At 44.1% G+C, this 15,941-nt stretch overlaps 2 protein-coding genes across 8 annotated transcripts; one reads left to right on the top strand and one right to left on the bottom strand.

The window, feature by feature from the left end:
* Positions 1-1,101: 1,101 nt before the first annotated feature.
* Positions 1,102-6,673, bottom strand: WDR83OS (WD repeat domain 83 opposite strand; the record flags this gene model as incomplete). Of its 2 annotated transcripts, none has more annotated exons than XM_081846699.1 (4): positions 1,102-2,012; positions 3,167-3,264; positions 4,690-4,795; positions 6,465-6,673. In XM_081846699.1, the coding sequence occupies 4 exons, from the start codon at positions 6,671-6,673 to the stop codon at positions 1,946-1,948; spliced, it is 480 nt and encodes a 159-aa protein (XP_081702825.1). In that variant the 3' UTR covers positions 1,102-1,945. The 2 variants fall into 2 exon arrangements, with proteins under 2 accessions (XP_081702825.1, XP_081702826.1); XM_081846700.1 differs by having other exon boundaries at positions 3,158-3,264.
* WDR83 (WD repeat domain 83) lies at positions 6,587-14,686 on the top strand. Of its 6 annotated transcripts, none has more exons than XM_081846626.1 (10): positions 6,587-6,686; positions 7,529-7,794; positions 8,745-8,865; positions 9,935-10,040; positions 11,063-11,111; positions 11,205-11,331; positions 11,980-12,047; positions 12,408-12,516; positions 12,883-12,997; positions 14,163-14,686. In XM_081846626.1, exons 2-10 carry the CDS (start codon positions 7,692-7,694, stop codon positions 14,313-14,315), a joined length of 951 nt encoding a protein of 316 aa, XP_081702752.1. In that variant the 5' UTR covers positions 6,587-6,686; positions 7,529-7,691; the 3' UTR covers positions 14,316-14,686. The 6 variants fall into 6 exon arrangements, with proteins under 6 accessions (XP_081702752.1, XP_081702753.1, XP_081702751.1 ...); XM_081846627.1 differs by lacking the exon at positions 6,587-6,686 and adding an exon at positions 6,702-6,833; XM_081846625.1 differs by lacking the exon at positions 6,587-6,686 and adding an exon at positions 6,849-6,957.
* The last annotated feature ends 1,255 nt before the right edge of the window (positions 14,687-15,941 follow it).

Raw genomic sequence — 15,941 nt, forward strand, 5'->3', positions numbered from 1 at the left:
GAACAGGAAGGCGGAAATGAAAGCAGCGCCGAGCCAAAATAGATCGGGGAGGGGAAGGGAGCGGCGGTGGCGGGGGGTTTCGACTCTCTTAAAGGCGCAGAAGTCGCCATCGGATGAAAGGGTTTCCAATGTATATTCAAAACAAAGCCGGTGGGCGGGCGTTCACGAATCCACACGATCCTTTCCCGCCCGCTTCCCCGAACACACTGGTCTTTCTGGTCTAAAGAGGTTCTGCCCCAGGTCAACGCGATTTAGAGCGCCGACGCCGTGCGAAGAAAGGAAAACCCATTTTTTTCCCCGGCTCGCACCCTCTTGCTTCTGAGTAAGCTTGCTTGCCAGTTCCCCGGCTCCGTACAGCGCTAGAATTTCCTCCAACGCTTCGAAGATAGCACGGAGTGGGGAGATTGGCGAGGGTAATTTTAGTTGGCTAATCTGAAGTCGCCGCCTTTTGTTGCTGCGTGTACCACTCCTGCTTTTGTACTCTAAACCGCAGAGCGACACTGTACGGAATTGAAGCAGGCGAAGCTTTATCTGCCATGCTAGAGAAAGCTTCGCTTAATTTTTGCCTGGCACGGTTCGGTGATATTAGCAAAGCCAGTTAAAATACGTGACCAACCACAACTTTTTATCAATTTAAAGTGATCGCAAGGGCATCTGTCCTGAGATACTTACCCGAGGGCCTTTCCATCCTTTGTGCAGCGGCACAATTATAAACTAAGCAAACCCTTCCCCGTTTCCTATGACTGACAGCCCCTTCAAATTCTCCTGTGATCCCAGCTCCCTACAACAGGCCCTCGCAGGCTGGATTCCCTCCCAGTTTGGGATCGCAGCCCCTCTTGCTTGGTATTCCAGCTCTACCACTCCCCCAGACCAGTCAAGCGTCCCCCCTCCTCACAAAGATATGCAGGAGGATTTGTCTGGAAGGCAGAAAGCCTAGAAAAAAATGGGGAGGGGGGAGAGAGAGCGCCTGAATCAACAGCTGCATCCCATTCCCTGGCACTTAGCCAAAGAGCCTTAAAGCAAATGAGAAGAATAATGCTGCAGTCTTTCCCTTGCTGTTTGATTGTTCTTGTTTTATGTAAAAGGTAATACTAAACTTAATAGTGCAAAATCATTCACTTCATTTACTGCTGCCATCTCATTCTAAACTCAAACTCTAGTACAAATCTGACTAGTCACCCACAAAATATGCATTGCATAAAACAATCCTTTGTTATTGTTTTAAATCCTTTGTTGAATCACATTCATTGTATGTGCAAAAATACACATATACAAACAGGTGCGAGCTGCTCAATGCACTTTTTTTCAGCTGAAGAGCATGGTAAAACTGCTGCAAATAAATCCAAAGATTTTAACATAAAATCAATATTGAGCAAGGTTGCTGCCTTGGACACCTTCAGAATACAGGGCTAGATGTGGGACGCTGTCTGACGAAATGCCTTTACTGTACAGCACTCCTGCTCTGATTACAGGCTACAGTGGGAAGTTACCTAGCAGTACAGAGATATGTACAGAAATGAGTTTCCCAAGAGATGATTTCTGTGGTACGCTAATTGGCTTCAGTACTTGATTCTAAAAGCAGGTGCTTCTTTTAATTGGTTTGTAAAAGTTGAGGACGCTGTTATTCTGAATAGGAGTATTTCCTTTTTTTAACTGGGCAGAAAACCTGAACAGTACAGGAAGTACAGTCAGAGCACACTGTAGATGTTTGGTTGGCTAAGAACTAAACTACAGTTCAAGTGAAATACATTGCGTATTAACACACTAAACCAAGTTGGCAATGTAGCCAAAGCATCTCTAATAACCATCACTTTATTAATGCAGCAAAATGAGTACTCCCAAGACATGTACAAATGGATCTGCATTGCCTGAGAAAATAGTCCTCTCTGTTGAGGGCGTGCACCTCTGTTTTGCAAGAGGAGCTCTGAAGAGAGGCAATAACCTTTCACCAAGGAGGAGACATGGGTTGTGGGTTTTGCAGATAGGACATCACAACAGCCGAGATAGACAACCTGGAAAGAAGACAGGAGTTATAATCAGGGCAGGAACGTTAATATTACACCAATAATAGCAATGCAAATAGTAATGTCAACAGAATGAATTACAAATGTGACCAAAGAATCTCAGTGTGTTCAGTGTATTCAAATTAAAAAGTTTATATGGGATGTGTTACTAAGCTTGCTTGGGAACTGTGTATTTGACTTGAGTTTGAACCTGATTGTGGATCCTGTGTGTGCATCCCTCAGAGACACTGGAGGATTGGGGAATGAGTCTGGTACAAGGGGAACCTCTTTCTGCTGCAGCCGCTAGACCAGTTCCCAAAGAAGGAACAGCTAGCCACAGATAGAGCTGGCTCAGAAAATTAGCACAATAGCCATATTAAAGTGAGCTAGCATGTACATTAGGATCCTTGGGATCAGGGATGTGGAGCCTGTAGTCTATCAATATCTGGAGGGCTACAACTTTATAAACATCCCTGACTACTAGCCATGCTGGCTGGGGCTGATGTGGCTTAGAACCCAACATCTGGAGAGCCCCAGCCCCCCAGCCCTAGTCTGGCTAGTGAAGCAACACTTCAAGGTTTCTGGGAAGTAAATGACTTAATCAGAAAGAATGGAACTTATTAAGAAAAAGGCAGAATAAACATTTATCTGTGAATACGTTATTACAAGGTCCGAATGATTAAGGCTACCCCAAAATGAGGTTGAATAGATTAGGAGGAAAAGGAAGAAGTATTGTTACCAATGATTAATCTGCTGAGACAAGCAGCAAAAGAGAAATTATCAGTGTGGTAGGTTAAATATAACTAGAGAAATTAGCCCAGACTGGATTTGGGCATGGGGAAGATTGGATTAGTTACATCCAAGAGCTCCATTGTGGGTATTCAAGGTGCCAGGCCACTCATTTTCATTCCAATGAAGGGATCCTCAGGGTGGGGCTTGCCTTGAGCTTTATAATCTTTCAGAGCAATAGTTTCTGGGCAAGAGATGCTGGTTGAAGTTTCCACACAAGTGCTGTACCCTTAACTTTCCATGTGCAACTGCATACTGTTTGTGGCAAAGGGAAAGCTGCTGTGTGCCTCTTGTCTCAAAGTAAACTTGGCAGCAGTAAGAAATTAACACAGGACTCAATGAAAGGCTGAAAGAAGTAAAAGAACCTGACTCACATGAAGCTGCTCATCATCTGTTTGGTATCTTCTGAACTCCGAGAGTTGGCAAAGCTGATGAATGAACAGTAGACCGCAATCCAGGCACACCACTTTAGCTGCAAACAGCACAGAGTAATGTAGTGAAAGCTTTAATGAAGTCTCAAGGATTAAGCAATACTATTTATTCCTTAGTAAAAGTGTAAAACCATGATAACCACTCTGCCTTGTTTCTTTACTCAATTCATAGGAAACTTCCTTACGGTGAGTCAGACTACTGCTCCATCTAGCTCAGTATTGTCTACAATGATTGACAATGGCTCTCCAGGGTTTCAGGTAGGGGGACACTCCAATCCTTACTTCAGGGATGCCAGGGATGGTATTGGGAGCAAAGTAGATGTTCTGTTATTGAGCTTACGACCCTTCCCCTTGAGGAACTGCCGCTGAGACCATATAACACCGGTCCTGAAAGATCTTCATTGGCTCACAGCAAGTTTCCAAGCACAATTCAGAGTGTTGGTGCTGACCTTTAAATCCCTAAACGGCCTCGGTCCTGTATACCTGAAGGAGAGTCTCCACCCCCATCATCCAGCCCGGACACTGAGGTCCAGCCTGAGGCCTTCTGGGGGTTCCCTTGCTGTGAGAAGTGATGTTACAGGGAACCAGGCAGAGGGCCTTCTTGGTAGTGGCACATGCCCTGTGGAATGCCCTCCCAGCAGATGTTAAGGCAACAAACAACTATTTTACTTTTAAAAGACAACTGAAGGCGGCCCTGTTTAGGGAAGTTTTTAATGTCTGATGCTGTATTGTTTTTAATATTCGGTTGAAAGCCACCCAGAGTGTCTGGGGAAACCCAGCCAGATGGGCGGGTTACAAATAATAAATTATTATTATTATGTAATACTTATTACAATTATTAACTAAAGCCATTGTTCAAAGACTTGATATAATTTCAGACTCCTACTACAATTGACAGGTGTTATTACCTCTCTTATCTAGAAGAAAAGTGAAGTACTCTGACTCAGAGGTCTTTATAAGTAATTGCAAATTACACTCCATAGCTAACATGAATTGAATCATCATGAAATCATTATTTACTCTCAACATTCAAATGATTGATCAGCCTTTGTGGCCCAATAAATGTTCATCATCTGTGCACTATTCTCTTATCTGACTATTGTGAAGAATTGTTTAGCAGTTGGGTATGGGTAGCATTCCTTGGAGAGACTAAAATAGCAGGGAAATAGGGAAGGTTTAAGCACAGGAATATTATGCAGTTAATCTGACAGAAAGAAGGAAAAGAAGCTGTGTCATTTACTACTAGAATAAGATTCTCAATCCAGGTCTGTTAGGCACATTAAACTAACCTGGGGTTGTTGATGACAGATTACCTTCCAGAGATTATATGATTTTCAAAATTATACAATCCAACAGCAGTGTAATAATTACAAGATAACAAGCAGCTGGTAGAATCTTGTGCTTAATTTGCTCAGCTAGTCTTCTGCATGTCCTGAAGTCAAAAGGCCAAGCACTGCAATACTCACCTTCAGCATCAAGCCACACATACTAAAAATCATTCCCAGTAGATTCATGTAGTCTGGTGTGGGGTCTTCCAGGGTAGGGTTATTCTCTGTGGATGGAGGTTTGTATCTATAAAGTAAAAATCCAAATTATGGTGGAAAGAAAATATTTTAAATTATGCTTGAAAATAAAACATTAGCTTTATCCACCACCATATCAAAATGGTAAGACATCAATGGGAGTTTCTCTGCTGCTAATAAGGCTTTGTGTAGCTTCAAGCCAACATAGAGTTGTTTAGGTGTGGGGAACCTTTAGTCCTCCACATGTTGCTGAAGTACAACTCCTATCAGCTCCAGCAAGCATGGCCAATGGCCAGGAATAAAGGAAGTCATATTTAAGTAACATCTGGAGGCCAAACATTCTCTGAACTTGCTCTAGTGCTGTGGAAAAAGAAATGGTGCCAGTCTCTCACAGTTCAAGAAAAACATCTCTCCTAAAGGTTACTCAGTCACATCTTTCTGGATTTTCCTAGCACTCATTACATGAATTTGTTGTGGAAATTATATACTGCACTTCTTCTGTATGTTGCAAGAATGAGTGCTTTCTATATACCCATGAAATCATTAGTGACCAGCAACACAAGCAACTAATACTATTCTGTAAACTTTTAAAAACTTTGTTTTATAAAAAAGGTGTTACTGCCCTGTGTTTCTGGCATGTTCATGTGCCCGTTTTAAAAAAGTGATGGATATGTGTTGGGAAAGGTTTCTAGCTAAGTGACAGCACAACATTCTTTGCATACTTAGGGTGGAATTCAATGTAGTGCTAAGTAGGCTATATGCATGTACAACATGAGGTCTGCTCATGCAACAATACTCCCCCCTGCCCCGCCTAACGCTGTCTGGGGGACCACCCAATCATCCAGTGCATATTTAGGGGGTGGAGCGAGTATATGGTTAGGAAGTCCTACTGCATATGTGGACTTTGTTCTGTACACGCAACAACGCTGTTAAATCCTGCCCCAAATGTCTCCAGGTCAATATACAGAGCAAGATGTGCCAAGTGTAAGTGCCTATGAGCAAGGTCATCCTGAACGCTACAGCAACAGCTCACCACTTTCTTTGTCAACAACAAATTGTTGCTCTTTTTTGTGTTGAATATATGCTATATGATAATCTATGGACCTAACAGGTATCTAAAGCCATTTGCACATAACAAAATATGTATTTTATCAAAGTAATTATTGAACTGAAATACAATTAAGAAGAAGTATATTTTGGAAATGTACATCCAGTTTTTCCCCCTTTAAATTTTTTGGGGCCCCCAAGAGAGTGGGGCCCTAAGCTATAGCTTGTTGGCTTATACGTAAATCCGGCACTGCACACGCACACACATATATCCCCCGTAAGTGTGGACTGGTGGCCACACTATTCTCTTTGAACAAGGACTTGCAGTTGGGGGCACATTTTGATCCTCACCAGTCAACCACCACTAGCCATCTCTGTCCCTGAATCTCCCTCTGCTGCAGTTTCCCCCATGAAAAGTTTTCCCAATTGCCCAGTCTGGTGGCTATTAGGAAAGGCCGCCTCTCTCTCTCTCTCTCTCTCGCCCTCCGCCTTGCGTTTCCATGGCGACCCCATGCCCGTCCCGCGCTACAGCGAGGGGTGACGTCTCAGCGCCCCCTTCCGCATCACACGCCACTCCCTCGGCTCAATCTTTCCGTGCCAAAGGTCGCCCCGCTCGCGCCCTCTCCATGGCTTTGCCCGGGCAGCTCACCCGCCCCCCCCCCGCCGCTGACCTGAGAACGCGATTTGGGCGCCGCGGGTCCATTACGTTGTTACCGGCCATCGTGCACCGCCTCTGGCTAACTCCGAGCAGCGCCCCCCCCCCTCGGCCGCCGCCGCCGCCGCCGCCGCCACACCAACTTCCGCTTCCTTTCAGTGGCGCAAGGGGGACAACTAAGAGTGCAACACCCCGGAGTTCAAGTCTTCTCGTTCCGGTCATCATTCCCGAGGCCGCAGTACTTGGAGACGGTTTAGCGGATTAATCTTCCGTGGGGAGATGCTATGGGTTGCTCAACTGAGGGAAGGAATAAAGAACCTTCGGGGGGTTTTTTCCTGCCAGGGTGGGGAAATCCACGCTGCGAATGGGCGGAACTAAAGATGAGGTAGCTGTGCACCGAGGGGAGCGAATTAGAGGGTTGCGCTGTGTCCCTCATTCAATCTTCCTCCTTCCCATAATAAAATCCGGTTTTCAATTGGCAGTTAAACGTTTGGGGGAAGCTATAAGAGGTGCTAAGTCGTTTTTCAGTCATGTTGAGTATCCTTCCGAATGGGAAGTCTGCGCATGTTTGATTCCTGGTGGTCTGAAGGGACATGGCTGAAACGAAGCAGGTTTGGGTCTGTTCAGTGACCGCCCCGGAACCACATGTAGAAGAAAGGCGGGATATAAATTTAAGAAAATAAGTAAATCTAGCTATATAGGCAAGGTACTGTAAAGGATAATACAAAATTCCTCAAAAATGGCTACCATAGGATAAGAATTAGATTGAGAAGAGCACCAGGGAGTAGTAGAAAGAGTTCTTTGGTGGTTTTCTGCAAGTTTAAAGAACTGTAGGTGTGCTACAGGGTTTGCTATGTAAAGATAACATTTAACTGGTTTGGAAAGAGAAGGATTTCTAGAGGGTTGATAGAAACTTGTAAAATAAGATAAGCAAGGCTACATGACATAGGTGATTTGCCTTTGCCAATTTTCCTTTCTGGAGAAAAAAATGGTCTTTACCATTGTGAGAAAACTGGTAGCTTGAGTAGCTGTTGCAGCTGGGACCTGATTTCTCTTTATGCCTGTGTCATTTTGTAATAGGGTGGTATTCCAAATGGAAGAAAAATCCCAGACGCAGGGCAATCCTAACACATCACATCAGTCCACTTTGGGGTTTTCATAGTACTTGAGAATTGGCTGTCAGTTACAGCTGTTGCATCCAGTATAGAAGAATCCCCATATAGCATACCTGCTTGTCTTCATCATGGCCTTTCCAGAGCCAAAACTGAAGAAGCCTGAGTTGCCAAATAAACTTCTGGGCACACTGGAATGTAAACAGGGAGCTGTCAGGGCAGTGAGGTTCAATGGTGAGTATATCCTTGATCCTATAACATGGTGTTGAATTTTTAGAACCAGAAAAACCAAGCAGAATCTAGTGTGTGATTTACAATTTTTGAAGGTGAAGTTTTGGTAGCCTGTTGCAGTTAAACCAGCAAGGAGTCTTGTGACGCCTTAGTTAATGCAGGTGTGGGGATGCTGTGACCTGGATGTTACTGGACTACAACTCCCATCATTCCTGATTGTTGGCTGGGGCTGGTGGGAGTTGGAATTCAGTAACAGCTGGAGGGTCACAGCTTCTTCTCTTTTGCCTTAAAGAACAACAAATTTTATTACGGCATAAGTCTTTGAAAACAATGGTCCGCTTCATCAGATGCATGAAGTGCAATCCTTAGTTACCTGGTATATATACACAGAAAAGTGCAAAGGGGAAAAACCCAAAAGTTGGCGCTGAATGGCAATGCAATGCATAAAGTATTAGGGCAGTATTCAACTAAAGGTTTGTGCTAGTGCAAGGATTAACACTAGCACAGTGGGCTTTTCCCTTCTTCTACACTGTATGCCCTGTGCCATCCCCAAATCCGCTCTGGAGGGTTGTGGGTGGGGACAGATGTAGAGTGGGGGATGTAGAGTGGGGGACCCAGAACAGATGTAGAGTAGGGGGTGGGGAGAAGGGAGAGAGATACTGTTCCATTGCTCAAGAGGAAATCTTTGCACTGATGGAACATTCAGTTTAGTGCCAAGTTGAATATAATCCTTAGTGATTCACGAGCTAAAGAAAATAATGATTGGGGGAAGGTGTCTATACCGTGGTTATAGGTTTCTTGCTCGGGGAGAAAATTTGTGCCTGCAGCAGGAATAGTGGAACCTGTGTAGCACATGCAGAAAATAGGAAAGGCAAATCTGTCAGGAACACTGCTGAAGAGTGTTGCATTAGATACTGTTCAATGAGTTTTTCCTCTCCCCCCCCCCCCCGCAGTGGATGGAAATTATTGTCTCACCTGTGGCAGTGACAAATCACTTAAGCTCTGGAACCCCCTCAAAGGCACTCTCCTTAAGACTTACAGCGGCCATGGCTATGAAGTTCTGGATGCAGCAGGGTAAGAACTGGGGAAAGGGAGCCACTCTTTTGGAAAAAGAGATTTTGTGGTGAAATACCACCAGAAATTTTGAGATGGTATGCCCTTTTAAAATGTGGCTCTTTTTGGGGGGAGGGTTATTGGGTTGTTGTTTTTATTTTGATTATATATATTGTGGTTTTATATTTTGACTTTGTTCTGTGAACCACCCTGAGACCTCCAGGTATAGGGTAGTACAGTGGTACCTTGGTTTGCATATGTCTTGGTTTGCATATGTTTTGGATTACAAACACGTCAAACCCAGAAGTGTGTGTCCCTGTTTGCAACCTTTTTTTGGATTACAACCCATTTCTTTTGGATTACGAACAATTTTTTGGGGGGAGGCCCCATTGGCGAAAGCGCGCCTTGGGTTACAACCTCTTTCTGGAACGGATTATGGTTGTAAACCAAGGTACGACTGTATATAAAATCAATCAATCAATAAAAAAAACTGGCTGGAAAGCAGGTGGGTCACTGGTCAGAACTTTTGTGGTCTATGCCTCGTCTACTTTTCTACTGGAGTTGTGAGCAGGGCAAAGTAGAGTTTTAAGAATTGCTTGGTAAACAAATTAAATCCTCTGACCTGCCTGTGTTGCATAAATTTAACTTTTAATGTTATACAATACAGCTGGAAAACAAATAATTTATAAAATTCATAATCAAAAGAAAAAGATATGGATGAATAAAATTTTTACATTCCGGAAAGAAAGAAAAATCAATTTCTCCATGAAGCTATCAGTTGTATATTAAACCAATTTAAATGAATTGTCTTAATTTGCAAAACTTGAACTTGCTAGCTGTTGGGAGAAAACCTGTGAATAGCATAGTAATACTGTCTCACTACCCAGCCAGTGATAATAGGATATCCTATTCAGTCCCTGCTCCATATATTTGAACCCATGTTTAATGTCCTAAGGTTTGAAACTTAGCTTTTGAAAAATTAAATCTGACATTCTTAATACAGTAAGAATACAGTAATTCAGGGAGTTGCACATACAGGAAGCAATCAGGATGCTTTCCCTATCATTATCTGTCTCTATCCACTCTGCAGATCATTTGATAACAGCCAGCTTTGTTCATGTGGTGCAGACAAGACAGTAGTGTTGTGGGATGTTGCCACAGGTCAAGTGATTCGCAAGTTCCGTGGCCATGCAGGGGTAAGACCTCTTCTGTCCTTTGTCCCTTCCAAGAAAATGGAACAGAGTAACTTCCCTGGATCAGACCACTCTAGTTTAGCATCCTTTTCACCACAGTGACCAATCTCAAATCTCACAAGCTGGGTATGAGAGCTTTTGTTTCTCAGTGGCCGGTACTCAAAATCGTGCTGCCTCTGATTTTGGAAGACTGTAATGTATAGCTGTCATGACTAGTAGCCATTGATAGCTTTATCCTCCATTACTTTGTTCAGTTCCAAGTCATTTATGTTGGTTGTCATTACCACATCTTGTGGCAGTGAATTCCATAGTTTAACTATGTGCTGTGTTAAGAAATCCTTCCTTTTGACTGTCCCGAATCTTCCACCAGTTTCATTGGATCACCCCAGGTTATAATGCTATATGACAGGGGGAAAAGGTCTGTGTCCACTTTTTCTGTACCCTGTATAATTTTATATACTGCTATCATGTGTGTGCATCCTACTTACTCACCTTTTTTCCTAAACTAAAAAGCACCAAATACTGCAATCTTTCTGCATAGGTGAGTTTCTTCACCCACCTGATCATTTTGCTTGCCCTTTTCGGCACATGATTCAAATATCCAGCTTTATGCACATAAGAAAGTGAATTCTTCTGAGCTTCCACTGGGGGATGACGGTAGAAATGTGTCCTGCCTCATAGTGACTGGATAATGTCTGCAGTTTTGTCTATTTGGCATCTAAAAATCTGTGCGGTAGAAAATACTATTGACACATTAGATACTACAGTAGGAGGAAGTTTATGAGAAGTGTCAAAATATTGCCTGCTGGCTACAAAACTACATTGGATGTTTGGCTTGTGGGGTGGAAATAGTAATGAAGAGAGAGCTCTGTAGAAGTTCAAGGAGTTCAAAGAGTTGAGGTACTTTGTGTAGAAATGTGGCAGGAATGGGAACAGAGAATGTAATCCTTCTATGCTTGAATCTGTTAAACCAGTCGGACAATAATTGCTTATCTCATTCTCTTCTCTCTATCCTCACCTGGCAGAAAGTAAACTGTGTCCAGTTCAATGAAGAGGCAACTGTGATCCTTTCAGGTAAGGAATGCTTTCCTTCTCACTCTGCTTCACTGTTAATCCCAGAGAACTCATTTTAGGCTCTACTCAATATACTTCTTTGCTCTCTTGCAGGTGCCATTGACTCCAGTGTCCGCTGCTGGGATTGCCGGTCACGCAGACCAGATCCCATCCAAATCCTGGATGAGGCCAAGGATGGCATTTCCAGTCTGAAGGTGTCAGACCATGAAATCCTTACAGGGTAAGGAAAGGTGGAATGAAGTTAGAGCTGGTGAGGGTAAATTCCCTGCCGTGCGAAGTCCACGCTGGACCTTGGGATCTGTTAAGGGCTTCCCAACCCATCCAGGTGTGTTTCACCCCTCTACTCATCTGCAATGGATTGAAGGAAGCAGACTCAGGAAGGCCGCAATCACATTTCAAAATACAGTGTATGGCCACTGACATTGTTTTGTTATTTATAATTATTATAAATATAAAACTTTTTAACATTATATATTCTATGCTGTTCTCATAAAGCTGGTGTTTTGCATTACCAGCATTTGACAATACTTGACTGACCAATTGATCAGATTCTTTTTGGACTAATAAAAAGCCCAATCCTAAAGTCACACAGCTGTGTAGATCCATACCCTGTAGTATCCTCTCATTTCTAAACTTTCATCAGAAACGAAGAAATATTTTCAGTGTTTGCTCCAAAAGGGAGAAAGTTAGTTTCAAAAGAATACAGGCGTATATGGAATCCTGTCCCACAACTTGAGTTCCATGGTTTGAAAACCAGGAATGTAGAAAGGGCACCCTTTGAGACCTCGGGGTCGTCCGCCAATGTGCTTGCTGAGTGCCACCCTCCTGCTGCCAGCTAATTTCCACTGCCCCTTTTTTTATTTCTCAGTTCTGTGGATGGGCGTGTCCGTCGCTATGACCTCCGTGCTGGGGAGCTCTACTCAGATTACATTGGAAGTGAGTGTTGCTTACAGACTTGTTGACAATTTGGTATGATGAGAGACAGTTTTCAGGGTGATGGTTCCTGTTGCATTTCCTTTGCCTCCCTCACCTGTATTCCCCTGCCTCTTCTCTTTAGCAGATGCCCCTCAGGTCCAAACCGAAGGGACTCTGCCACATCTTGTATCATGTCCGACACTGACTCATTCTAGGAAGTGGGTAGACTTGATCTCTGCAAGCTACTATTCCTTCCTTCCTTCCTAATTTGTAGCCCTGAAGAAACTCCTAAGAACAAGTTCTGATGGGGGTTGCCCAGAATCTTACACTTTTTTGTTTCTTGATGCAATCAAACCCAACACTGCCATATTTTCATTATAGGTCCCATCACCTGCGTGTGTTTCAGCAAAGATGGGCAATGTACCCTGGCTGCTAGCTTGGATTCTACTCTGCGTTTGCTGGACAAGGATACGGGCGAACTACTAGGAGAGTAAGCAATGCAGTTATTTAGTCCTGTCATTAAAGCTTGCCCTACCCCACCCTGTTGTCGACACACAATAGCAGCTCTAAAGAGTGACTGTTCTTCAGCATTTGGGTGCAGCCCTAAGTGTACGAGTGCTTCCATGTAAAAGAACCTAGAGGACTAGAGAAATTTGTGCAATACAGATCTTTATACATTGAATCAGAGCCACAGTCAGTCTGCCTTGAACTCTGGTGATGCTGGGCTTTTGTTATCCTCCATCTACCTTGCTAGGGACTAGTAACAACCATAGGTGGACTGATGGGGGAAAGCCTGACTGAGAAAAGCAGAAATATTCTCCTCTTTCTCATCCCATCCCCCCCATGACACCCCTAGATATACAGGCCACAAGAATGTAACCTATAAGATGGACTGCTGCATGAGCGAGAGGGACACTCATATCGGGAGCTGCTCCGAGGATGGGAAGGTGTACTTCTGGGACCTGGTGGAGGTGAGCAGAATGACCTGGGGAAATGGAGAGGTTTCTTCTTGGGCGGTCCTGTGACTTACCAGTGTTTCATGGGAGTTGAGCCACAGATACTGTGTGTGGAGGGGTGCAGTTTGGGGGGCTTGAATTCCATTTGGTTCGATAAGGCAACATTTAACCTTGGAGAACAAAGCATGAAACCTTCTCTCCAAATTGTTGGTGGTCAGACTTTAGCTCAGTGCCTTAACTGCTGACAGTAATCGTAGCTGTTTTTTGTATGACCTAGTTGCCTGAATATGACCTGAATATGACCACTAAGAACATAGGCAGAGAAATTCATACATAGCATTTTCCAATCTATGTGTTAAATGAACAGTTAAAGCAGTGGTTTTCAGCCAGTGTGCAGTGGCACCCTGGGGTGCTTTGAATGATGGTCAGGGGTGCCGTGGGCAACAATGGCCTCTGTCCCTCTTTCCTTCCCTCCCTCCCTCTGGTGCCCTCATGTCTCTGCCTCCCAAAGGCTTGCAGAGTTATTTATTGCAGCAGCCCTGGCTACAAGCTCCCCAGGCGAATGGTGCCTCTGGGGCTGGTCAGGGAGGATCAAGGGGGCAGCTCAGGGACCAGGGGAGGCAGCTGCAGCTGCCCAGAGGACTCCCAAGGACAGGCAATTGGAAAGGAGGCTGAGGGAGTACCTGCACAAGGAAGGGTGTTTGAAAAAGGGTGAAAAGCTGCCAGCTCGGCAGGCAAGGGGTGACATAACTGGGCTCCTGAGCCCCAGAGAGGTGCCACAGAAAGAATGTAGTTGGTCAAGGGAGCCATGGACTCAAAAACATTGAAAATCTCTGAGTTAAAGTGTTACGTAGACCACTATCACTTATCTGAAGTTTATGGGAAGAAGCGCTTTTGATGCAACTGTATTGGTTAAAAGCTAAATACAAGATTTTAAATCTCTGGTGTAAATAACATTCCTCATGACCATTGAGGATCAGGTACAGTTTGCATGCTTTCCACTGCAAGGCATTTCTTCTCTTTCCTCTCTTGAACTTGGACTGTCCCTTTCTCATATTGATCATTCAGCACAAGAGGTGGTGCTTGAAAAGCAGATGCAATTCTGAACTCCAGCCCATGTCTAGCTGCCCAAGTGTTAGGAGTAGGTTATCTTCATTATTCTTCTCTCTCCTCTTCACAGGGGTCCCTTGCCCTGAGCTTGCCTGTGAGCAAGACTGCAGTTCAGTCTCTGTCCTTCCACCCAACTGAGTCTTGCTTGCTCACTGCTGCAGAGGGCCGTGTGCAGTTTTGGAGGGAGGAGTCGTACGTGGCTGAGGAAGGGGAACCAGCCTGATGGTCCCTGTCCTGGCTTGAGTGGAGGACCGAAGCTGCAAGGAGATGGAACTCTCAGCCATACTTCTCTTCAGAAGCACAGTACTGTTTCCACTGCCTTCGGGAAGGTGTGCAACACTGGACTCCCCTGCTCTTTGGAATCACACTTTGCAACTGGTGCTTGTAACACTTACTTACAATCTCTCAGTTCCATACCAGTTTCCAGAGGGATGGCCATGTTAGTCTCTCTTCCTCAACCATCAGCAGGTTTCTGTTTTTAAGTACTCTCATCTTTCAACATTAATACCTGAGTTGATTGTTCTCCCCCCCCCCAAAAAAAAAAGACTGTATTGTTTTACTGAAAACTAAGTAAAGTTAAGTTGTTTTTCAGAATGGTCATTTGCCTAAGGCCACTTAGTGGCTTCATGACCTTGCAGGTAGGGATCTAAGCCGGGTTGCTCACATTCAGCCCCATAACTGAAGTCACTGCTCTACATTGGCTCTTGTGTACTTCAGCATAAATACTATATAAGGAGGCCAGACTGGAATGCAGTAGTCACCAGTCACACAACTGGACAGCTCAGTGCACTGCATCACACCACATCCTGGTAGGAGCCTCCTGGCGCAAGTTTAGCCACATTGTTCAAACCGGCTTTACCGGTCTGGGAAACAAAAATTCCCTGTAGTTGTGTTGATGTTTAATATCAATGAGAAAAACATAAAGCATGCTGGGACACAAGAGAGTAGGCCTAAGTGCCAAACAGAGACATTTTAAAGAGCTTACTACAAACAGCAGGCAGATCCAATGGTTGGAGCCCTGCTTGCCACACTGTTGCTCGAAGAGTGCTTAGGTATCTAGGAGTTAGGCAGCACTTCCTTCCACTTTCCTGATATTTCCTTACCTGATAATTTTTGTGTTTCATGTGATCAACAGCTATTTACTTTCATGAAACTAATGCCCAAACTTCACAACATGTACCTAAGAGGTACATGGCGGAGTAGTGACCAGATATTTCTGAAGTCACAACTCTATTGTTTTACAGTGGTACCACTAGTTATGAACTTAATTCATTCTGGAGGTCAGTTCTTAACCTGAAACTGTTCTTAACTAGAGGTGTGCTTTCGCTAATGGGGCCTCTTGTTGCCGCAGCGCCACCAGTACACTATTTCCGTTCTCATCCTGGGGCAAAGTTCTCAACTCGAGGTAACTCTTCCAGGTTAGCGGAGTTTGTAACCTAAGGCATTTGTAACTCTAGGTACCACTGTATTGTGTTTGCTTCCCTGCTTTAATAGGTATTTTATTGCATTGGGGTATTTTTAAATAGCTATTACCCAGCCAAGTCAGAAATGGAAACAAACTGAAGGCAAGAGCTGCTTCCCATAACAACTGTATTACAATTACTACTTGCATTCTGAAAACTAGATTCTTTATCAAATCCTACAACTTTTCCTGCTGCCTTGGGATGGGGGAAACTCAGGCATGTGTGTGTGTGTGTGTGTGTGTGTGTGTGTGTGTGTCTGTGTGTGCAAACTGTTGACTTTTGCGCTGCTGGAATGTAGCCTGTTGTATAAAGATAAGCAGGCTTTTACAAACAGCATGTTTGCAAAACAAAACAAGGAACCATCACTCCTGATCAGCCATGAAACA

The sequence above is a fragment of the Podarcis erhardii genome, assembly GCF_964252035.2.
Source record: "Podarcis erhardii genome assembly, chromosome: 2".
NCBI lineage: Eukaryota > Metazoa > Chordata > Lepidosauria > Squamata > Lacertidae > Podarcis > Podarcis erhardii.

Excerpts from the sequence above, each read along its gene's own strand:
- WDR83 (XM_081846626.1), top strand. The coding sequence starts at position 7,692 with ATGGCCTTTCCAGAGCCAAAACTGAAGAAGCCTGAGTTGCCAAATAAA. Across the intron at positions 11,112-11,204 it reads GGCAACTGTGATCCTTTCAG|GTGCCATTGACTCCAGTGTC; the intron begins GTAAGGAATGCT and ends GCTCTCTTGCAG. Across the intron at positions 12,517-12,882 it reads ACGGGCGAACTACTAGGAGA|ATATACAGGCCACAAGAATG; the intron begins GTAAGCAATGCA and ends TGACACCCCTAG.